Source organism: Populus nigra, chromosome 1 (genome assembly GCF_951802175.1).
Source record: "Populus nigra chromosome 1, ddPopNigr1.1, whole genome shotgun sequence".
Classification (NCBI taxonomy): Eukaryota; Viridiplantae; Streptophyta; class Magnoliopsida; order Malpighiales; family Salicaceae; genus Populus; species Populus nigra.
In genome coordinates this window covers 21,728,350-21,753,756 of record NC_084852.1, presented here as the reverse complement: position 1 = coordinate 21,753,756, position 25,407 = coordinate 21,728,350, and the positions used below count along the sequence as shown (strand labels likewise).

General features: G+C 34.6%; 1 protein-coding gene across 2 annotated transcripts; it reads right to left on the bottom strand.

The window, feature by feature from the left end:
* Positions 1-1,373: 1,373 nt before the first annotated feature.
* LOC133703029 (uncharacterized) lies at positions 1,374-23,942 on the bottom strand. Of its 2 annotated transcripts, XM_062127423.1 has the most exons (35): positions 23,661-23,939; positions 22,512-22,679; positions 22,334-22,423; positions 22,028-22,164; positions 21,826-21,916; positions 21,636-21,718; positions 21,400-21,506; positions 20,931-21,083; positions 19,959-20,023; positions 18,109-18,196; positions 17,904-17,982; positions 17,712-17,820; positions 15,824-15,883; positions 15,559-15,677; positions 13,748-14,129; positions 13,462-13,646; positions 13,289-13,361; positions 12,519-12,669; positions 12,257-12,426; positions 11,775-12,125; positions 11,236-11,403; positions 10,825-11,118; positions 10,091-10,267; positions 9,346-9,609; positions 8,641-8,739; positions 8,341-8,525; positions 7,592-7,927; positions 6,724-6,877; positions 6,504-6,614; positions 5,998-6,165; positions 4,498-4,624; positions 3,170-3,319; positions 2,979-3,094; positions 2,839-2,898; positions 1,374-1,954 (listed from the first exon to the last, which is right to left on the bottom strand). In XM_062127423.1, the coding sequence occupies exons 1-35, from the start codon at positions 23,847-23,849 to the stop codon at positions 1,784-1,786; spliced, it is 5,430 nt and encodes a 1,809-aa protein (XP_061983407.1). In that variant the 5' UTR covers positions 23,850-23,939; the 3' UTR covers positions 1,374-1,783. The 2 variants fall into 2 exon arrangements, 1 of the variants encoding a protein (XP_061983407.1); XR_009843821.1 differs by lacking the exons at positions 1,374-1,954; positions 2,839-2,898; positions 2,979-3,094; ... (2 more) ...; positions 5,998-6,165; positions 6,504-6,614 and adding an exon at positions 7,207-7,366 and having other exon boundaries at positions 6,736-6,877; positions 23,661-23,942.
* Between the last annotated feature and the right edge of the window lie 1,465 nt (positions 23,943-25,407).

Below are 25,407 nucleotides of genomic sequence, written 5' to 3'. Positions count from 1 at the left end.
TTTTTTTTTTGGACAACTAAAGCTATCCTCAAATTAGATATGCTAAGGAAGTATGCTTGAGAATAATTGATGGATGAAGAACAAAAAGTAGACAATCCTAGCCACCAACCTCACAATCTTCATCCCTTCTGACCAGTTCAGTAGCCACTCCTATTTCTAATACCAAAAGCTTCAATTTTTCAGATCTAACCCAGAATAAATTTTAGGTTTTGTTCAATTTAATGTCATCTCCAACTACGCAGGCATATTGGTGTTCTTGATGCAGCCGTGGTGGCTAGAGCAAAAAATACTTCTGGAATAAAGTTTGATCCTGAAGGAGGAAAAATTTTGAGTTTGTGACCTTCTCTCTTTAATAATTTTTTTGTACCAAAAAAAAAACTTACAAATTGCAAATGTTTCTTCTAGAAAAAAAACTTGTGTTAAATAATTTGATGTGACTCGATTAATTTAATGATTTTAAAAAATTTAAATAACTACTAAAAATATAATTGATTTGAAAAAAAATTATGATGATATCTTTATATTAAAACGGTAATATATTAAGTAGATCTAGGTCAACTTGTTAAATTTATAATCTAAATTATAAGATTATAATAACACCGTAGAAAACAAATTAAATCAAATTGTTAGCTCTAATTACAAATCAATTTAATATTGAATTATGAAATTTTAAAAAAAAATTAAAAAAAAACATGAAAAATCGATCCAAGTCAACTTGAGTTAACCCAACAAAATCATGACCCTAGTTTTAAGACCAGAATGACTTTATAAAAAGCAAACTAAAATAAATAATGAAGTTTAATTCTCAATCAATTCAATGTTGTGATGGATTTTTTTAAAAAAATAACTAATTACTAAAAGGACCAAAAAAATAATTCAGGTCAACTGAGTTAACTCACCAAACCCGCGACCTAAATCATGAATCCAAGATAATCTCATAGAAAAGAAACTGAAACAAATTATAAAATTTAATTCTTAATCAATCTAAGTATGAAATTGAAAAAAAAAATTAATTAAAAAGAAAAGAAAAAAATCAAGTTAACTTGGTTAATCCGTCAAAGATGTTCTTTAAGTTACGATACTAAAATAACCTTATAATAAATAATTTAAAATAAATTATAAAACTCAATACTTAATAAATTAATAAATCTGATATTAAATATGAAACTAAAAAAGGGAAAAAAATTGGGTACAGTCAAAACTGAAACCCCCCCCCCCCCCCCTCCCCTTTTAGTTTTCTATAAACACCGGTTAAAACACAGCCAAATAACCTTTCAGTTTTCCTTCCTCACTTGAACTTCTATATTTTGTACAGTAGTTAACGTCATTAAATTCCAAACCTACCAAAGCAATGAAATGATTTATACTATATGTTGAAAGAAAAATGGGCTTGGATTTGGTGTAGCTAACGAATTTCAAGAGAATATTGTTTGATCTCTGAAAACAAAGAGCGAAGTATCAGTTTAATTAGATTCTTTTTGACATGCTCGCTAGGCATTTCTTATAGTGTGTGTGTATATATTTAATTGGTCAGGAAGGACCAGTGTAAAATCTTTAGTTCTGAACTACTCGATCATCATACAGGTACGATACATTTGAATCAATTTTGTCTCCCTCACTACCCAGCTTCACTGTTATTGGACAGCTTTTGTATTGGCAAGAGCACATCGTAACGTAGCAGGCACCAACCAAACCAAACCAGACGTCTTTACCTCTTCGAAAATTTAAGCATGCACCTGCCAGTTTCACATCTATGAGTGAGTCCAGGTTGGTTTGGATATTCTCATTCTAGATTTTCAAAGATGTCAATGCATTTTTTCAAATATGATTTTGCCTCCTCATTCTTCTCCACTTCATACTGATGAAGAAGCTCTTCCTTGAACCCTACATCTGTCCAGCGCACTGATGCAAGACCTGTGACCTCCAGAAGGCACTCTGAAGCACTTATGTGAACCTAAATTTCAGAAACAGGTAATCAGTAAACAATAAAATAAAACACATTGGAAAAAATGGAAGAGAATATGATCATATGTGTTTGATATTGATATTGTGGTGCATGGTGCTTTTCAAAAATACTTTTTGCTCAAAAATACATTAAAATAATTTTTCTCAAGATTGTTTTTTTTTTTTTTACATTAACATATTAAAATCATTGGGTGACACTAAAAAAAAACATTAATTTAATGTTTTTTCAAGCCAAACACAGTTTCAAATACGAAAATCAATCCGTGCCTTCGAAACAAGTAGAACTTGTTGGAGAAATCCTTTAGCAAGGAGATTAGAGATACAGTGGGTTTTGACCTTTTATTCTGTCTACACCCTCGAACATTTTGTCTTCAATTGTCATTTTGAGATGACAAAATTGCGGCAAATTACTAGCCCGTTAAACAATGTTTAATGCATGTGTGGCGATGCTAGAGACATTGTAGCTAACTATTGCAACAAAGGGCATTCTCTCCTCAAGTCCTTCAACTTCATACGAGCATTTTTATTTTATTTCAAATTACACAAAGTAGAATTGAAGGTGCATCGAATGGACAATTGAAGAACAATATATACAATTCCGAGATAACACAGCTATTGCATTAAGACTTCTCTGGCAGCATGTTCATAGCAGAATAAATTATTAAATCATTTGATGAAGCTTTTATGCTTTGCATGTGATTTTTTTATTTTTAACTTCTCAAAGCCACAATAGTCCTGTTTGCTATTTGAATTCAACCCACCTACCTCTTTCTGTTTATGTTTCCTTAAGAGCCATAAGCAAGAAAGGGGACAAAGAGGCCTCAGCACTTGAGGCATAACTATCCTTAAGAATTTTCCAGAATGATGACATACCTGAGCAATCTTTATCGTGCTTATACATTCAACTATCTTTGGTGATACAGAATAGAACAGCTGTACACAAACAGAATAATTAGTCGAAGTCTATGCAAGAAAATTCAGCTAAATACAAGATTAAAGATGAACTCTAATACCTCCTGAACAAAAGAAGTTGCGCTATCATGCTGAGAGGCTCCCTTGGAAGCCTCCACCAGGATGCTCTGTAGCCTCGAGCAAAGTTCTTTAATTAATGAAAATGCCGACAATTTGACTGCCCAGAACAGTTCAAGAGTTAGAAGTACGGTTTCGCAACACTCATATCAGATAAATTTGTAAAATATAATACCTGTCCACTGAAACCCAGGCGAGAGAGAGATCAAGAGCAGGTCCATCAAGTTCTTTTTCTGTTCAAAAATATCATTTAAATGTGCCACGTGGATGCAAGACATCACGCAGCCAAGAATCTTTTCAAGTGGCACAGCAGGGTCCACATTATCTGTTCCACACAGGAAAACATATGCTCAGACTAGAAGGTTTCCTTCAACCAATGACACTTCAACTTGCTTATAAAGAAATCAATTAAAACAGTCAAAGGATGATTGATACCATCGCCTGTATTTGTCATAGAAATATTGCTTTGGATATAGTACAGAAGGATTCATGGAAAAGACGACTAGTTGTGTGCAGAGACAAGGAATGCCCAAGCATGGATAACATTAATTCCAAATTTAAAAAGTCACTTCTAGTCATTTTTTGCTTTATAAATGACAACCAAGAGTAAGCTTCAAGACATGAAGATATACATGCAGCAAGCAAAAGATGAAAAAGTAATAATCACTTGAGCTCTAGTGAATGCACTTATCACAGTTCAATGTCATTAAAAGGTGTTGCCATGTCTTGTAACCTTCTTTGTACAAATAACTGTGAAGAAACCACGGTGCAGCAAAGAGGCAGCACAGTACACAGCATACTCATACAGACATAGCACAGCATCAAGATTAAATGTTGACAAACATTTCTGTAAGCCCTACTAAGAATTCGTGAATCAATATTTCATGCAAGTATAGATAATAAACCTGTGCATGCATACAAAGATGTCAATCATTTGTCACAGGATATTATTTGCGATGTCCATCTTTGAAATTGGAGTTAAACATAAGAATTTGACACAATTAAAGCAATTTCTATAAAAAGTGATGGCATAAAGGAAAGATGGAGCAGCGCACTCAAGCCCCTTTAATGTCTTCTATCGATAAAGTCAACAAACACACCAGCCTCCAACCCATCCAGATTCTGTACATCAACAGGACACTAATGGATTACTGAATAATATAAGCAACATGTCGAGCAGAGAAACCTCCACATCACTGGAACAGCATCTGCTATCATTGTTCATGATATGGTTGCTTTAGTCTACACTCACATTCAAATCTTGTGAATCTCTTTATAATTTTCACTGGATCCAATCTCAAACTTCGCACAGATAAGCTTTAATGCCATCGGAAACTTGAAATAGACACATTCAATGCTAGGTGATGGTCATATTTCAAATTTAACTGAAAAGAATCAGCACTAGCTTCTGTATCCAGCTCAACTAGGTATTAATAAAGCTCAATGAAACAGCCAAAGAAATAGAACAAAATGCATAGCATAAATATAGCATCTGAATGAAACCTGTTTTAGCAGCATCACTTGCCAAATGTGCTGACCCAGATTTATTGGCAGCACTAGAGTCGCACATCCCAAATAATAGAGGAAAAATCACATTAAAGAACTTCGGATCACCAAAAGCTTTTATAACCTGTGAAGAAATGTACACATTGCAAAACTTACATGTAGTTAAAAAAATAAAAATAACAGAAAAGATGATGTGAAACAGCCTAAGGGCTGTTCTGAATCTGACTTTTAGAGGCTGTTCTAGGGCTGTTAGAATTGTATTAATGTTGATTTATGATGGAATATGAGGAAGGAAGTAGATAGACTATAGGAGTCACATTTAGGGTTATGAAGAGTCACACATTAGAGGAGATTGAGTCAAACAATCAAAGAAAAATTGCTGGCATTTTTATTCCTAAACTGTAATTAAAATATTGAAAGAATACATAACCTTTATATAGAGATGCTAGTACTCCTAGTCCAACAATGAGGAACTTGAAGCTATGATACCAACTGAGACTGTTCTGAATCTGATTTTAGAGGCTGTTCTAGGGCTATTAGATTTGGTATTTTGATTTGTGATGGAATATGAGGAAGGGTGTGGATGAATTTTAGATGTCTGACGCGGTGCATAGCAAAGATAAAACTAGAGTTCTCAAGCTTTAAACCACATACCAAACTATAGAGAAATCTAGAGAAGATTATCTAGTATTTTTTTATTAAATCTACATTAAAAAATCTAATATTATCTAATATTAATAACAGTCGGATGGACTGCTTTCTGAAAAGTGTAAACATAAGGATCTAGAAAGTTTATATTCAGACTAGATATGAATTGTTCCTAAAAATGCTGTCAGCCAGGACAGATTGAGCTTCACTTCTCATCAATTTCCTCTCTCTCACAACTAAAAATTCCAAACATCCCAGTAATGTCTTAAGTGGAAACATAGGGAACTAGAAAGTTTAGATTCAGACTAGATATTAATCATTCCTATCCTCTTGTTAAGATAAAGCAATTTATCTTATTCAACAGTCTGAAAAAATGGATGGACTGCAAACCAACTAAAGTATACACTTCATCAGTTGATTGGACATTTGATCACGACACCCAATTCAATCTGACATGAAACTCTGATCTCTCTTTACTTTGCATATGCTCACCCCCCATGCAGGGGTACATATATGAAAGAAAAGTCGAACTCTTGTTTTTTTTTTTGGAAGAATTTGACAAGACTTGGCAAGGGAGGGAGGGAGGGAGGGAGGGAGGGAGGTCCTTATTGGGGTCGCCTTCAAGATTGAAGGCTTTGGTAGGACTTAACCAGCACTGTGTATTATTCATGAACTGAAGTTGATTGAATCAGAACTTCTATAAACTTGCTTGAACTATAGAGTCCAGTAATTGCTATTGAATGATGTGTTACAAAAAAGAAGGCGGCAATAATGGAGTGAAAAATGATATTATTTTAAAAAGGAATCATTTTTATCAATACTTTTCTAGAATTATTACCGATTAAGTACCTGGTCAAGAGATGAGAAAGCTGCTTCACGGTATTTCTTCACCTTTTTCGTGCATGCGGAAGATACCATATTCAAAATAGCATCAGAGGTAACAGGATTTTCAGAGGAAATTGCTTTATGGCAGGATGAAGAAAGTGCACCTATTGCATATAGGAGGGACTCCTTACCCTGTTACGTTGGTAATCATCAGCAAGAAAATTGTAATAGCATGTAACTGAAAACAGTAAAAATAATCTGTGTCCAGTTGTCACATACATGGTGGCACTATTAGCAATGCACTCCACTTTTATTGCAAGAAAGTGCAGTGCCAAAAACTATCACTTCAAGTAATAGGTCACCATAATCAAGGACACGTGGTATCATAGAATTACAATCCTTAACTATTGCTTCAAGTATCTATAGTAAACACTAAACTGTGGTGTGAATACAAATAAAAGGCAATTTTCTATTTTCTAAGTGTGAAGTGTAGCATTTCTCATATAAAAGTGCATGATGAGCATTCCTACCTCCCATAAACGACCAGGAAGTTCTTTCATTACAGAATCGAGCAGAACATGGTGATAAGAAGACAATGATTCACCCATAACTTCACTAAGCTTGCAAATTGCCTGGGCTGACTGCATGTACAAGCAATAACCATGCATCTTATACTTGTGAGCAACACACAAACGGATCAACAATTGCAATCAATTTAGAAGCCAGCTGTAGAAGTGAAGACAGAATTACCTTTCTTTTACTTGTCCATGATGATGATGCAAGGCCTTCACAAATAAGAGAAACAATTTCTCCTAAATACAATTGAATGGTGACCCGTTCACCACTTGTACTGTCTTCCCACAGCTCCTCAAATAGGCCAGAAATATTCTTGTCATCTTCAAATCTGAATAAGAGTTTGACATTAATTTTTGAAGAAAAAAAGAAGAAGAGCTTTTTATTGGCAGCAATTAAACATATTTTGAATGTGTCAAAAACTTGTTAGAGATCATCCAAATAGGTGGATAGGAATTAAGGCTGAAGAATGAATGAAACAATTAAGGCTACTGATATCATACATAATTTACTGAGAACAAGTGGAAAGGAATACAATGACTCTAGAGAAGTTGTATTTAGAAGTAATATGGTTGCAAAAGATAATTAAACATTACATGAATAGCTTTGATATTCCAGTATCAAAAATATTGTGAATAGTACATGGAATGAGAAATTTACAGGAAAGCAAGGCTAGTCTTGTATCCCTTGAGACATAAACGTAGCATGTAGAATGCTCACTGTTCATAAAATCCAAGGTCAAACATGCTCAAAATTGCAAGGTCAACCCTCAATCACTTTACGTCACTTAAAGCCACTTTGGGAGCTACATGACAGTGACCTGGCAGTCAAACAAAATAATTACAGAGAGAGAGAGAGTGGGAGAGATTCTGCAAATTTCAATTCCAACAGGATTTCTACTCATTTATGTTTGCAGCATTGCTCCTGCGATTGATTTTTAATTTATTTAGAGCAACTAACATAATTTCCTGAATAAGAATCTCTAAAACTGCAAGTCACATCAAAATTAAAATGTTAGCTTTAAAAGAGATGATCTGATACAGACCTTGAAATAAATATAACTGGAAATATTACTGCATGATATCCACTCAGAACATCAGATGCCACAGAATAATAACTTTTCAAAAGAATTGCACATGAAATTTGAGCATTCTTTTCCCCAGTATGCAAAGCTGCAGTGTCTTCAATCAACTTTTGGGCCTGGGAATGACCAGCATGCTTCAGAACCATGGCACAAGCGCTTGCAAACGCACGCTTTGCAGCAGCACTTTTCTCCTCCTTAACCACTGGAAACAACACCCTCAATAATATGCTTGTAAATGGCTTTACATCTACTCCAACTTTTGGAATCAATAAGCTGATAAAGCTGGCCACACCAACCCTGCAACATAAAACATGGCAAGAATATGTACACTATCAGCAACCGTTGGCTTCAACTAAAATTGTTCACATAGAGACATCTACAATTCTCATAAACTACTTGTTCTGTAGCAAACAAGGATAAAAAAAATTTTGATTTCAATCTTGATACCTTCAACAGAAATTCTGCAATAATAATCTCCCTTAACTCTTATTCAAATCACAACATTATTGATGCAGGACAGCTAATTGATTGATAAAAGGTAAACTTTCTTCCAAGTATAACAAATGTTAGTTGTTTATTTGTTCAAAATTGACTAGGGATTAATAGCTTATGTTTGAAAAAGAATTAGGTAATTCAGACTCCCCAATTTTAGATCCTACTATTCGTTAGCCTAATTATGGTGATTAATTAAAAAAAGCTCATTTACTCACCTAGTGTTGAGTCCAACACCTGATCGAACCAAATGAGCAAGGCGAGGAACCAAGAGATTTAAGGATTCAGTATTTATAACATTTATGCATAGGTCAAGAGTTTCCCACATAGGAGAGCTTTTCGCAATTGAAATCCGCAAATTCTCAAGCTTCTCTGACTGTATTCCAACATTTTCTGCATGCAACTAGAAGAGAAAAGGGTAAATTGATAATTGAACAAACAAGATTGCATTTTTCAACTGACTAACTGAATAAAAAGATGAGCATGGAACTTCCATAAAATGCTAACTTGACACAAACCTCGACATAATTGAGACCTTGGTCTTCAAGGCTTGACAAACTTTCCAGCATGCAACAAACTAAATCAGACAAATGTGGACGAAGTGCAATCCCTGCACCCTGTGAGCAAGACGCAAAAACAGTTACTATTTCAACAAGGCAGTTGATAGTGAAAACAGGTCAATAATACTCATCACTGTAACTAGCCAGATGAAGTGCAAGATGTGAGTACGGAAACTTACTGTGCATCAGTTAAACTGGTAATTAAAGAAAGATCTCTATTTGTAATAATTAAGCACTTGTGTGATCATGGTTAGGAATTTCATATTTAAAGCGAATACAAAAATTGAACAGATAGAGTCGGTTACCCTATCAGGTAATAACTAGGTTAAGACAGTGATGGAGAAATCAGGTTTTTCTTTCCTAGCCACTGGTTTTTACATCATGTGCTGCTTTGCTTAACATATTTGCACACATACATATGCTGATCTGTTCAAGTCTTGAATGCATAGATGCACATGGATATATGTGCTAACATTTTGCTATGCATATGTCATGAAAATGAAACATAATATATTAAATACATTTACTATCTGTCCTTCAAAGGTGGCTTCGATATACAGACACATTGGTGTTTCATGGGGCAAACAAAGGTAGTAGAATGTAATCAGAAATGCAGGTATTTTCTATCAACTTAATATGATATCATTGCAAAATATATCCAACCTTTGCAAGCTTCATAACAACACCAATTGATGCCTTGCGAATACTGTCAACTTTACTTAAAATGCCATCAGCAAGCAACAGAGGCAGAACAATCCCCATTGCTTCTCTGGCGTCTGATACTTCAGTAAGTGAAATATCGCATAGCCGTATTGTTAATGAAGAAATAGCACGGCATAATCTGTCTCCAGCATTTCGGACAGTCTCCTTTATATCATCCATGGCACGGAATGCTGCTGTCCATATTTTCTTCAAATGCTTTCCAACCTGTATGAGAATAATTCGATAAATCAAACAGACAAAGTGGAGATGTTACTTATGTTAGAGTTGGATTATGATGAGAAAGTATGCAAGAAACTCATCTCAATTTAACATATAGTGGTCCTGTGAATTTGTACGAGGATGGAAATTGTATGGGTGATATAAAACGAGAGACTTTTAGTGGTCCTGTGAATTTGTACGAGGATGGAAATTGTATGGGTGATATATAACGTGACAGTTGCTCTAAGCTATCAATACTATTTACTTTTAGTTGTTGAGATAAGTACAGGACTACGATGGCCTATACCATGAACCAAGACATTGATCATATAAATTCACAAGACCACTTGTAAGTACATAATGAGGCACATAACACATTGGAAACCAAGAAGGAATACTTCCTATCTTAAATCAAGGGCTAAATGAATGGAAAGATTAGGCCATGTCAACAAAGACAAAACTATATGCAAAATGGCAAGTACATCACCTGTTCGAATTTTCTTCCTTGAATAATATCTGCAAGGGCAAGACAAGAAGCCTCACGTGAACGCCAAAGCCTAGATCCACATTGAATTATTAAATCATCAACAATCAAGTCAAGATGTTGATCAATAGTTCTCTTTGGATCTGCAACTAATGACTTCCATATGTGAGCCATTGCATCCTAAAAGTGATGAAAGAACAATGAGCAATGAGAAAGGGACAGGACATTACTTAAGCTACTTATTAGTTATCAGACAACTTCATAGTTCATCATATATTCAGGAACAACCATGGCTGCGTTTACTTGTCAAAAAAATTCAGTTTTCCAGAAATCTTCAAAAAAATAATAAAATAAAATAAAGAAAACACATTTGCTAACTGAGAATAAGAATTGTTTTCTTGGAAACATGAGTTTTCTATTTCTCCTCTTTTCCAGAAAATTGGAAAGCAACAAAATGGTTATTTTCCAAATTCTGCAATATAAAAATAAGGGCCTCGTGTGGTTCATCATTTAAAGTTTTATGGTTATTCCTTTTAATATTTTCAAGTTAAGCCAAACAAGTCCTTGTTTTCTATCTTGGAAAAATTGTATCTAATAAATATATTTCCTTAATTCTCCATGGAAAAACCTCTTTAGAATAAATAGGAGAACTAGAGATGGAAAATAATAAAATATCTTCTGAAAGTAAACACAAGCCTAAATGATTTTTTGTTTTGGTCGAGGGTCTTTTTGTTTACCTGCACATTCTTATCAGGATCGTATTGGTATCTAACTAGCCGTGGAATCAATAGTTGTAAGTGTGGTTGGAGGGCATCTCCAGCTTGTTTGGCTATCTTGGAAAATCCAAAAGCAGCACCCCTCTTGGAATTTAGAGAAGCTTGATGATTAGCCAGATCCATAAATTTATAAATCATGTCTGGTTGGCCCATCTCATTTGCTAGACTGCATAGCTCCTTATAAGTGCTAAGTTTCCCTCCACTCAGACTTTCACCAATAGTCCCCTCTTGGAAAACTTCAGAGTCTTCTACCAGCTGTTTATTAAAAAGCTACAGACATCATCCTCAACATGACATAAAATAAAAAGCACCAAAGGAGAAGATAATAAATAGCATGCTTTTCCCCCAAAAAGAAAAAAGGCAGGCTTTTACCTTGATAGCTCTTTTCCTCTTTCCTGAACCTGTCAAAGTTGTTACAAGTGCATCTACTAAAGTTTTCTTCATTGCCGCATCGCCAAGGTCATAGACAATACTCATACCTTGTGATGCTAGCTCTTGTGTAAGTTCATTCTGTTCACCAAGCAAGTGTGAAAAAGCCTCCTGCATTCATTTGAAAATTATTTAACTGATGCCTCCTGGCATCAACAGAAATACAAGAAACTGAAAGCAATAGAATATTCAGATGATAAGAACATTTCCTGAAAGAAAATTATGTTCTCATAAAATGTCTAAAAACTAGAAGTTTGGTTGATAAATCAGTTAAATGAATGATGAAATTTTTAATATGCAATGTATTTGTGGAAGATACTCCACAAACTCATTACCTTACAGTGAAGACTAGAGTAAGCATCCCAACTCAGAAAGATATATGGCTCAACTCAAGGAAGAACTTATTCCAATCAAAAGGGGATCATAATTAAAATATGTGGGAGATAAAAAAGAAGATATTGCCCTTTTAACTATTGTCAAACCTGAATTTGTGGAAGCATTTGTTGGATGGTCGGGTGACGACCACAATACATTGTCAGTGATAGTAGCCAAACAGTTCCAGCACAGCGTTCTTCTTTTCTGCTACTGTATAAAAGAGTCTCAAAGAGTTTTCTAGTAATTGAATCTCTAATGGTGGCGTGGTAATCTTCATTAGCTTCACATTTCTCATTAGGGTTGTATTTTGACAAAGATAAGCTTATGTCTCCCAGAAGAAAATTTGAGGTCATTGAAAGTGAAGAATAGTTAGTTTTGAGAATCACATCAGCTGTAACAGGAATGCCACCCCACAAAAATGACAGAGCCTCCCCAGCAGCAAACAGGACATCCTCAACCTGTGGAACTCCAAAAACAAATATGAACTAAATTAAAGCCCAGCAAAGAATTATAGCAATAATTGCAGGCAGGTGGATAAGTGACACTAGAAGATAGGATCATAAAAGAAAAATATTTATTTTCTACACACCTTTGACCGACAGAGACTAAAAATCAAATCAAGGGCAATATTCAGGAGTGAAGGTGATGTTTCCTTTACACAGATGTGTCCAAGGGAGATAACGATTTTCTGAATTGCTTTATTGTCATCACCGGAGAGTAGCTTGCTCAACTTTTCATTTAAGAGTATCAGAATGTCAACTGCAGTTTTAAACATGGAATAATGTTATTAACTGACCCTTAGTACTATTTTTCCCCTTCTGCAAGCTATTATTGGTATCTATGAACACCACCTGAACTAGAATCATCAACAAGAGGAGGTAATGGTGCACGTAATCCAATATGACCCAGAGCTTGCATAGCAATAGAGGCCAATGTTGCGGTCTCGGAATTAGCAACATCAGTCAGGCATTTAAGTATTTTCTGAAACAATGTCCCTGGGATCTGCAAATAATAATGTTAGAATTAGTGAATACAAATTGGTAAAATGGAAATTGAAGAAGTACATTAAAATATAAAAATAAAATGACTAGTGAATGCTAAACAGAGAAAAATACAATAGCAAGATAAAAATGACACCAAATAAGACTTAATGTTTCCATTTTGCAAACCTAGCATATGAGAAGTACACAAAAAGCATATAGAACTTCTTCTTAAAATAAAAGGATAAAACCTAAATTGTAAGTTAAGCAAGGGCATGTGAAGTTGTGATATGGACATCAGGGTCTGTGGCATCGCAAACGCCAAATAACCTTGAGGAAACATTTTTCTGTGATGTCTAGATACTAAGGGTTTCCCACTTTGATTATACCTCTGTACATTTCTGATTATCCAAGATAGTGGTTGTGTTCATCAATGTGTTAAATTGTGCTGCAGTGATAGAACTGTGGGCAATTACAGCATGGAAAGGACATATTCTAAAAAAAATTAAAGATGACCAGTGATGAAGAAAATATAGTGTTTGGACTTTGCTCAAAACAAGGATAGGTAAGGGTTTAAGTAAGGTCCTGTTTTCATTAAAAGAAAAATTCCAGTAGAGGTGTTGCAGAAACATGCAACTTACAGCAACTGCTTTAGACATACACTCTGCAGTAGCATATCCAATTGCACACAGCATTCCATGAAGTGACTCAAACCTGAAAAAAAAAAAAAAACAAGAAGAAGAAAACTCATAAAATCTAGAATCAGAAATTGTTACCACCAAAAACTAGAAACACGATTTGATGGACTACAAACCTTAAATTGTTTGTTTTACAAATTGCAGAAAGTAGCTCAGAAATTAGATCTGATGATGTGGCGGGAGGAATAGCAGAGCAAGCTATGCCAAGTAGGCGTGCTGCAGATTCACGAGTATCTAAGTCTACATGACTCAGTAATTGTTTTAGCCATGATATTCTAGGCACATAGTGTGATGCGATCATCTAGAGAGAGTGAACGAGTTAAAGAAGTATTTGTTGACATGCAAAAAAGGAAAAAAATAAACTATAAAATCAATATAAAGGAAGAGAAAACTGTGAAAAACCTCTGGAAGATAAGATCCAATTGTAATTAATGCCTTGGAAGCAGTGGCATGCAATTCAACAGAGCCTTCATATGCCATAGCATGTTCTAGCAGTAAGCACATTGTTTCCACTGAAGACAGAAATTCAGTTGATCTCCCTAAAGAGTTGTTTTGGTCCAACTCTGACTCAAAGCACTTCAACAAAAACTTGATCATAGCCACATACATTTTAGATGAAAAAAGAAGCTTTTGTTCCCTCATTTCACTTGACTCTAACAATTTTGGTTGCTGCTTAACAATATAATCCAACATCTCTCCAAGTTTTGGGTATTTAAAATCAATATTCTGTCTTCTACTTTGACCCATGTCTTTGTCAAGAAACAGGCCTTCAAGTGCCATTTCCCTGGAGAGAGAGAGAGAGCAGGCTGGTATAAGGTTTCCATAATGAAAATTTATAGTGTGAAATCAACCATCCTTGGGATAAATTCACTGTATATTGGTACTAAATAAGACGTTGGAAACTTTAATGCAGTAATAGAAGAATACATCCACCTCTCCCCCTTTCATTTTCTGTTTATTGTCCATAGGACTATAACAATCAAAAGTTTAAAATGATACTCCTCAGTGAATTTAAAAATCCTGCCACATTTGAATAATAAATGCTACAGGAATACTGTATGGTGACAAATTGAAAAAGTTTGATATATTTAAAAGCATTACAGGAAACAAGAAAGGTTCCAATAAAAAAAAAAAGGGAAACATAAAAGACTCAACATATGTGGCATAAAGTAACAAAGAATCTGCATTCAAAATGCCAAATGAAAATAAAATAAAATGATTCAACCACCTCAAAAGCCCTGGAACAGAAGAAAATTATTGAGATTGAACAAGTCTTTTAGGAACAAAAAAATAAACTGGTCGTTTTTGTTTTAAAAATGTTATTTCACTTTTACCTCTAACTATTTTTACATTGCTCAACGTTCTTGTTTTTAGTAAATTTGGAAAATGATAAAGGATAATGAGGGAAAATGAGTGAAAGAAGGAAGTGATAGAATTTTCAACATTGAATGAGAATTGGAAAGTGGACATTTGCGTCAGGACTGCTGAAAATGGAAAGTAGGACATTTAATTAGGGATCGAGGGAGTAATAGAATTTTCAACATCAAGTCACAATATGTGACAGGAGAGATTATTAGATACTCCAAGTGTATTGATTACTCACTCACATAAAAGTAGATTCGATAGGTAGTTATCATAGAAGGGCCTTCTTTCATGTCAGAGAAGGAGCAACACACTATAACTAACTAATAATTTCACTATTATACAAAGCATGTGCACAGCCAACCACAAATACAGACAATTGATCCAAATTTTGTAGTGAAACTAACATTTTATCAATGAACAAATAAGAAAAAGAGAAGCAATCAAAGACCAAACATTAATATGTTACTAGTTGCATTTGTCTGTATTAGATCTTGATATGAGCCATAGAAGTATTGTGGGCCCTCTTTCATGTCAGTGAAGGAGAGCAACAAACCAGAACTAGCTAATAATTTCAGTACTGTACAAAGCATGTGTACAGCCAACCACAAATACAGACAATTGATCCAAACTTGTAGTGAGACTAACATTTTATCAATGAGCAAATAAGAAAAAGAGAAGTAATCAAAGATCAAACATTAATATGCTACAAGTCGTATTTATCTGTACTGGAACTTGATATGAGCCATAGAAATATTGTGAATACTGGCAATATGATAGCAAGTAGCAGTCACTGCATACAAAAGCAAACATCTGCTGTGGGATAAATGCAGAATGTAAGACTTCAATACCTTATATCCAACCTAGAATCTGCCACACCAAGCATGCATATAAATCTACTTGGACAATGCTTCAAATCAAATAAAGATGTTGCCCATCTCACTGCACACAAACGTACTTCATTTTGTTCCTGGTTGGCACCACATAATTCAAGTTCAAATCATGAAGCAGCAAGTTGTAAATAAACCAGAATCAAGTGTAAGAAAATCATAGTTCAAAGCAGTTGAAAAAGTAAAGGTGAACAAGTAAAAATGAAGATATCAAGTTGTTCAATACTGCTTGAAAATTATTCAGAAGAAGAGTCTCCAGGTCCATCAATACAGTAGCCGGTGCTCCCTGAAGACCAATAATGCATACTGATTAATAACATCAAATAGGCAGTGAGTCAAGATAGTTTTATGACTAAAGAGAAGTACTTATATTCTGGAAATAAAAATTAACATTTAAAAACAGAAAGCAAATAAGATCTAGCTCAGGAACATTGAAGAGTTTGAGGGCTGTGTTTCAAAAGATAAACCACCAGTTGCAACAAGCAAGCACAAAAATTCAAACTTTGAGATTGAACCATGCTATGAATAGAATGGGCGTGAAGATCAGTGCAGCAATTAGTAGCAATCAGATACATCACAAGTGGTTGTAGAGTACTATAGCAGTAATGACAACATTGGTTGTTCTGGTGTAGTTCTAATAATGAAGTTAGAGATAATGGTATTTTGGAAGCAATTGGTGATAGTTGGTAAGCTGTTAAGGTTATAGTGCTGTCAGTGATGATGAGAACAGTACAGCAGTGCTGACAGTGGTAATGACACTACAGGTTGCAACAGCAATTATGGTGGTCACAACGGGTGCCAGAGGCATAAAAGTGGTCTTTGGGATGGGTCAAAATGCGAAGCTTGTTGAAGTGGCTAGCAGCTTTCACAGGTTACAGCATTAGGGAAAAATCATTATCTTAAAAGGAATTTAAAAGACTTCCAAAAAAAATGAAAGCAACTTAAAAGTGGGTATCCAGAAACATTGAAGAGAAAAGAAAAAAAGTAAAAGAAAATGAATATGGTAATTAGGCCATCCAATCCCTTCTCTACATCATTTTATGAATTTCAGAAATTTCTCAGTAGTTAAACCAGACATCAAAATTTTCAATTGGGATTCCTGAATTGTTCACACAACTAAGTTTCTCATTCAACACAATCTTACATCAGTCTGTTCAAAAATAACAACCAATTATAATTTCAGTCTATATATCATCATGGACAAACCAGATTATTCTCCTATAAGAACCTGTTGTTTTTTCTCCTAGAATTGCCAAGATAATGGGGGACAGAGTAGAAGTTCAATCAACTCAGCCCTCAGAACTTTATTAAAGCCCCTATCTGCCAACTTGGCATAACAAATGCTGATGACTAGGATGATCAAGATAAAGCAAAAGTTTTTGAACAGCTTTCTTTTGGGCTTTAGAAATATCAGAGTCTTCCAAGAGAGAGAAGAAAGCTTGAAGCAAATAAATCAGACCATTTGAAAATAAAGACGTCATATTTCCTTAAAACGATTTTCACAAAAAAGCTTAGTCACATGGATTATCAACTCAGCCCTCAGAACTGTATTAAGCCCCTATCTGCCAACTTGACATAACAAACGTCAATGACTAGTACGTTCAAGATAAAGCAAAAGTTTTTGAGTAGCTTTAGTTTGGGCTTTGGAAATATCAGACTTCCAAGAGAGACAAGAAAGCTTGAAGCAAATAAATAAAGACACATCATATTTCCTTAAAATGATTTTCACAAATAAGTTTAGTCACATAGATTATCAAAAAATAATTGTTCAATGTTTACTGAACATAAAAATAGAAATAACTATTTTCTTTACCAGCAAATGAAAATTAATTCTTCCTAGCCAGTCTTGTATTTTATCCTTTTTCTGATAAGTAAATGACCAAACTAAATTAAAAGGAGCACAATGGGGGCCTGCTCAGCTACACAGAGATCAAGAAATAAACATAGGAAACACCATAAAAATTAAACCAAGATGAAGCAGCTTTCAAAAAGAACATAGCTTGTAGCCTAACAAATCTAGCTATTGCATGCTGACAATGAAACCTCTGGGAGTAAAATTTTTCTATGACAGGATGAAAAAAAATTGTAATTTAACAAAGTGAATCCAAGCATACCTTGTATGCAGCAGCAAGAGAACTGGTTGCTTCTTGGATAACAAAACGAAGAGATTCGGACTCAGTTTTCAATGCATCAAAAAGACGAACAGCCATATCAATCTTGTCTCTGAAAATGAAAGGAAATGGCCACCAGATTATTGTCACAGATATGGATACAGAGAAGCAGAAAGGAGAAGATGGACAAAGCACCTAAAGAGATGGGGAAGGCGCTGCCCAAGTAATCCAATTGCTTGAAAAGAAAATGTTTTGGTGTCCCTAGCAATAGCATCTGGAATGAAGTAAACAAAATCAATCTCAATTGATATGTGAAGTAAATTGAATCAATCAGATTCCAACCATAGTGCTTTAATATAGATAAGACAAGGGAATCAAAAGAGCTCTGTGTGCATGACACCTGAATCTGAGCTTGAATAACTATCAAGTAACTTCAGAATCCCAGTCAGTATAACAGGGCCCATGAGCTTCAGCTGATCACTTTTTGCCTGTACATATTAAAATAAAGAATGTTATAATGACTAAGTAAAAACAAGAACGTGAAATTGTATCAACATTTTGTTTGCAGAGTTCAAAGTGAAAACATGTGAGATGAAAGAAAATAGAAGTGGAAACATGATCTTATCATCAATAATCATTTTTTTGCCGAAAATACCTGTCCTCTTTGAAGCAATCAATGATTGATCGATAGTTTGGCAACTTGCAAAAAACAATATATGGTAAACCCATAGAGAATATGCTTGCAGTTCAAAGACGAGAATGAACTGATTTTAGCACAAGTTCTTGGGAAATGGCTAGAGTTACAAAAAGATTCTAGAATATGGAAATAGGCTTTTTTAGGATTTGCATGAGGGAGACAAAAGTCTGGAAAAACTGAAATAGTAAAAGATCACAATATCAAATAAAGAAAAAGCGCAAAACTTATGTATAAAAGAACTACGATTACAAACAGAGCCTAGGTAATGAACTAATTAAACTAAAAAATATTCTAGAACATAACCTCTTAAAAATACAGAAATACTTATGTATAAAAGAACTTTGATTACAAACAGGGCCTAGGTAATGAACTAATTAAACTATAAAAAATCCCAGAACTTTAACCTCCTAAAATACAGTTGACTGTGAATCTGGTATGAATGCTAAAGAACTTTACATTATATGCTTCAAGCCAAGGAAAACATGCAAGATTCTCATAATCTCATATAAAACAGGACTTGTCTACGGCTATTGCTTCATGGATAAAAACATTTTGTCAGAAAATAATCATTGTACAAAGCATTTTCAAGTGTCTCCGTTTTCTTCTAGCATGCTGTAAATTGAGATAATTGTGAACTGTTTGAACATTAATGTTTGGCGAGGGAAGTTGGCAGCTAGCAGTAGCCACCCAAGGCAGGTGTCCAACATTAGAACTGTTTGAACATTGACTATTGCTGGTGATGGTGATCAACAGCAACAATGGTCTAGTAAAGTCAGCAATAGTCAACACCTGCAGCTGAGTGAAAAGTCGACATAATTGCAAAAATCTATAACAGGCATGTGCTTAGTTAAGTTACTTCGGCTCAATTCTCCATTGGTGATAAGGATAAAAATTATAGTTTTCTGACTTGTCAAAAAACAATAACCCTGACTCTTAAACTACATAGAAAAAAGAAGTCTGTTTACTAAACTTCAATAGCAATGCAAACTTTGGCCACAAATTCACTGTGCACCACTAGTGGACGGAAGCATAAAAGACCTCTCTCTACGTGCATCACTAATTGGTAGGTAAAGGACTTCAGACAGCTACTAAGAAAGCTATGAAAATGTGTCAAGAAAAGAAGTCTGTTTAATAAATTTCAATAGCAATGCAAACTTTGGCCTCAAATTCACTGTGTACCAGTTGTGGACAGAAGCATAAAAGACCTCTCTCTACGTACATCACTAATTGGCAGGTAAAGGACTTCAGACAGCTACTAAGAAAGCTATGAAAATGTGTCAAGAGTACTTCTTGTTCAAGAAATCTTCCACTGGAACAAATACAATAATAAAGTATTTTAAACCTGACATGATAATACAATTTGACATAATATGAAGTTTCAATCTATGTTCATTCTTCTCCCACTTGAGAAGGTATGTTTAGCAAAGGTATGTTAAAATGTAAGGGATTCACCTGATCCTTTATACTGCTTGAGCCAAAGGTCAAAGGTCCCTTAATCAAACCAGCTTGAAAATTTAAAGTACAAATCCAAAACTGAACAATAAGATTCTTACATGCTTAAACACCCAAACAGTGAATTCCATTCCCAATTGCTTCAACCTTGAGGTGGTACCACTTCCTAGTGCATTCCAGAAGTTAAAAACAGAAAAACATCAGCAATAAATTTATATCACAAACTTGGCATGAGATTCCTAAACTGAAAGAGCGAGAGGGAGAGAGACAGAGAGGGGGGGGGGGAGAGAGTTCCTCAAATCATTTATTAAAGATAATTGCATACACAAACTAACATCGACACACAATCCACCCCCATTTATTCCCCTCCTTTTTACATTTTAAATATAACAATGATCTAAAATAGGTCTTTTTTTAAAATATAACATAAAATAAAAGGAACATCTTCAAAATATATAATAGAACCCAAACAAGAATATTGTTGTTAAGATGGCAATGGTGAGGAAAAAACACAATGTCAATGCCTTAAAACATCTATTCTTCACTGAAAGAAAAGGAGACTCCTCATTATTATTTCTAGTTCCACATACAGATAAGCCAAATTACTGGTAAAAATTTCATCAATTTGTGAGTTAAAGGTCAGAGGACTCTAAAAGAAGTGAGCATATGAAAAAGAACAGCAAAACACCATAATTTTCCTCTCAACTTAAACCGAAATCACTAACCGGTCCATTATGCTATTGAATAAAGCTACTATAGTCTGAAAACATTGATAGAATAATTGACAACTTCTTTCATGCTTCACTAATAATCAAATGGTGGAATCAACAAAAACAATAGAAGTAAATGAGTGCATTGTGCATTTACTCCTTACTGACCATGCATCTACCATGTAAAAAATCAGTTTTTGGTCATGCAGGTTTGTCAGATTACTTGAATCCTATATGAGGATCACAAAGCTCAATTTTTCTCATCAAATAGCACCACAGTTATAATCTGCTTGAAGAGTTTTTGCAACCCCTCTTAGATTTGGCATCGAAACCATAAGTAATTAAATGAAAATTCATAGTTACCATATATGCAACCAAAAATACACTGCAGAGTTGCTGGGAAACTGTTTGCGGCAGTAATAGACCGGCAAAATACAGACATCAGCTTTGTTTTCAAAGAAACACTTGCTGGGTTGACTTTAGATTCTGGAGTGACATTTCCAGTGCTAGTAGTACCTGCAACAAAGTATCTTGTTCAGACTTGTGGATGCACAATAACACAGGTGTAAATATATTTTTTATAAAAAATATCAACTAAAAGCAAAGGTGAGATCCCCAACCTCACCCTCCTCAGGACACTTCTCTCTTGGGCATACAAAAGGGGATAAGACTTAACCTCACCACCCCCCCCCCCCCACAAAAAAAAAAAAAAAAAAAAACAGAGAGAGAACATGAACTGTTGGTACCCCGAAATCAACAACTTCATGTTTTAATTCAAAACACAGTAACAATATAATAAAGCAGAAGTAACAAAATGAATCAACAATCATACCATTGAATAGTAAAAACAGTTTGTTCATCAAGTTTGAATCATCTAAATTAGCACTCGCTGCCTTCTTCCTCAGGAGCTCCTCCCCCTTCTTAATAACTGCCTCTTGACTTGAAAACATCAATCAGCAAACAACAAATCACAGTCCAGGTATCAAATATATTTAACAATATTAAATCGAGAAAGAAATTCAAACTTGTCTCCTAGTTATAGAAAAAAAAACAAAAGAACATCTGTACCTATCTGCACTAGCAACCAGATATAGGGGATAAACAGGTTCTGGACCCAGCTCCATAGCGTCAACAACATTCAAAACCCCTAACTGCTCATGAAAAGCCAAAAGCAAAAAAAAAAAGTACATCTCATTTGAAAACCAAGGAAAGTATCTATAATCTCCAAGATTAGATGATATTCAGCTTCAATTTTTACCTTTCTCATCAGAAGTTCTTCATTTTTTAAGGGATTCTTTCCTGCAACACGATTGCTTTGAGCAATTGAAAGCCCAGGTGAGCATCCTCCTCTGCAATAAAAAATAAAAGAAGAGAAAGTAAATGAGTAACTGAATAAAATTTGCCTGACAAACAAACTTTTGAAAGATCATATCGCTCTTATGATGAACTTAGTTCCAGACCCTTGAGATGACTGCTTGTATAACATTAAATGAAGGCAGAACTCAGAAAATAATTCTCTGTCCTGAGAGCCATTCACTGATCTATACTTTACAGCAACTTCTTCATCAATCCCACTAGCATGACATTCACCAATCACCTAAAACCAAGCATTGATAAGCACAATTAGCCATCTTCAATTATTAAAGTTAGTATCATTTTACCAGATTTATTATGACAAATCCTTTTCTATTTTTTGCAGAACTTCCACTCCTAAAATATTTTTTAGACATCAAAATTGTTGAAAAGTAGTGAAGGCTGAAACTTACCCTAGCAACAATTCTCAAGATAATCTCTTGATGTTGAAGAGGAAGTTTAGAGATGTTAGCAACAAGCACAGGTGCCATATTTTCCTTTTCCTATAACATGATAAAAGACTCATTGGAAAAAAGGTTTACATGAAAGTGATCAACAAGATGATTATATTTGAAATACAGATGCACATACCTTTATATTTACCCGTTCAAATGCCATCTCAATATACACGATGCAAAAGTTCTTGACAATTGCAGTGGCATTGGCTTCGGTATACAGTTTCCATAACTCTTGTAATGGCAAACCAATCTCATGTTGATATTTCACTCTCTTGTTGACATGACTCAAAATTTCAAGAACCTGACACAACAAACACGCTTTAACAATTTCTGATCCAGCAAGGAAGAGAAGGAGAGGGTAAACTAGGCATTGTGATAAGTAATGAAGGGAATTCATCACTTGCAGAATTTGCAAATAATATTTTGAACATCACTTTAAGGTCTTAAGAAATCCTAAATCTTCCAAGTGGCACGGGTCCTTTAGGAACAAGAGCATTTTTGTAATTGCACTGGAAAGGGTCTATTTGACCTCCGATGTTGAATCCAACAGCACGCTACTTTAGGCTTTGTTTAGTAAGCTGACTGCTTCTTCCTCCTCTTTTTTATAATTCTCAAAGGTTCCAATCAATCCAGGATTCTGTATTCTTTTTGGTAATTATTTTTTAGTCTAATTGGGTTAAAACAAGACAGATATAGGGTCTCTCAATTTTTTAGTCAAATAGATTTGGCTTCCCCGCTTTGTTATGCATTCAAAGGTTCCATTAGAGGAGAATGCACGCCAAAATCCAATCAATTCCCAAAACAAGACCCATCTAGGTATAACATTACGCACCCAAGAATCCACAAGCAGCATATAACAATGTATAAGTGTAATGTTTTTCAACTTCACCTTTTTTAATATATTGTCCTGCAATACTCCAATTATCATAAAACCCTAACCTTTAAGCAATGCGAATTCTTCAAAAACCTAACCCTTCTCTCTCATACCTTAAGCAATATAGCTCATGTCGAGATAGTTGCTCTCAAGAAGGAAAAAAAACACCACACGCACATCACAAATTTCAAGAACCTAAAGCATTTGATTCCAAAACCTATTTAAACATTTCCATTCGTTCTCTACTAGCAAAAAAAAATAAGTATCAATTTCAGTGAGTGTAACAGAATTCAACTCCAACTGAACAAGAAATTAAATTAAAATAAAATTAAGAACCGCACCAGAGTCTCCAAAAAAGAAATGAAGACTAAAATTAAAGGCAAGCGAGTATAGGTTTAGGGTTTTTGCCTTGTTGCGGACGGCGGTGGAGTTTGAGGAAAGTGACGAGATAGTGAGAGGGAGAATCTTAGACAGTAAAGTTTCAAGCTTCGAGTCGTCGCATAAAGCCAGCCGAGTTAACATTCGATCCAGTAATTCTTCTGTTTCCGCGTCTGATTTTACTACTGGTGACGAAGACGAAGACGACGATTCTGCCATTTGTTTCGCTTTGTGTTTTTCTTTCTTGACAAGCCAAGGACTCCACAAAAACAAACCGAAAGACAGGGAGATTGCAGTGTTTTGTGATGGGTAATACTAATAGGCGTCGTTTTGGGGAACGGAGAATTTTACCGCTATGTCATTGGGCTGGGCTCTAGCATGGGGTAATTGGGCTATCAAACATTTTAGCCTATTTAGGTTTTGGATCATTGGGCCATCTTTTTTGGGTTTTCAACGAGGGAGTTGTCCAGCACAAAATGGGTCAGACCTCCCATGGAATTTAAACCGTTCAAGAATTCGGTCCTTCAACTACAACTTTTAGAATTGATCTCGAAGAACCAAGTTTCATTTGAAATCAGGTCGTTCTTTTAACTTTCCACTCAAAAACAATATATAAGCACATTAAACTCATTTGTTTGATAGAGAAGTATAGGGACCAGAATGAACATGTAATAATGTTTAATTAGGGATGTGATTGAGTTTCTTAAAATTACAAGCATTAAATTGAAGTTTGATAACCTATTTCATCCGTCAACTCTTCCACTTCAGCCACCAAGTAGTCATGAACAACTATCAAATCATTCCTTTTAAAATCTCTTATTTTCATGTTTGGAAGGTCTTTTTTTTATTTAATTTTTTTTATTTTTTATTTAAAATTAATTTATTTTATGTTTTTAGATCATTTTAATTTGCTGATATAAAAAAATAATTTTTTAAAAAATATATATTATTTTAATATATTTCCAAATAAAAAATACTTTAAAAACAATTACAGTCTCATTCAAAAGTGGAAACATCTCCTAAATATCATTTAAATTCAGAGACACAATCACCTAATAAAAGATAAGACAGTGAAGCAATAACATGCAACTTCGACGGTTGATTTACGTGTAGGGCGTGTCACTTTCATTTTGATAACATAACTTGCCAAACTATTACCAAACAAAATAGAAAAAATTCATTACATGACAAAATTAAAAAAATATCTCAAACTTAGAGGCGTGGGATGTCAAGTTTAGAATGAACGAACTTGACATGTTAAATTCTTTTATTTGGTAGCAGGCTCGTCCCTATAGTGATCGAAATGCAGCCATCCACCTTCCTTCTCCTTTTTCTTTTTTCTTTTTTTCTTTTGGGCACTCTCTTTTTTTTTCCATGCGTTTTATATTTTTTGGGATTGTTTTTCTGGTAAAAAGTAAGTAAATCTAAGGGTTTTAAACCAAGTGAACAATATCAAGACTTTAGAACAGATCATGTAAAAGCACATGGTTTTCACGTAGAAAAATCATTATTTTTAATTTTGGATTAATAAAATTTAATGGAAGTATATAGGAGATGTAGCTCGTTTAACATAATTTTTTTTAATTTATCATGGATGTTCTAAATTACTTTATGTGAATACTTGTATTTATCCTTCATGCTTGGTAAGCTAAAGTACGGTGGGCAAAGCTTGAAAATGATCAAGTTTAAGTGACAAGCAACCAACTGTACTTGAAATTGCATTCCACTCTCGTGGTTACCGAACCAGCCCATTTTTTAATAAAGAATGGAAGAGAGA

Excerpts from the sequence above, each read along its gene's own strand:
- LOC133703029 (XM_062127423.1), bottom strand. The coding sequence starts at position 23,849 with ATGGCAGAATCGTCGTCTTCGTCTTCGTCACCAGTAGTAAAATCAGAC. Across the intron at positions 12,427-12,518 it reads TGTTGATGATTCTAGTTCAG|TTGACATTCTGATACTCTTA; the intron begins GTGGTGTTCATA and ends TTAAAACTGCAG. Across the intron at positions 6,166-6,503 it reads TTCCTGGTCGTTTATGGGAG|GGTAAGGAGTCCCTCCTATA; the intron begins GTAGGAATGCTC and ends CCAACGTAACAG.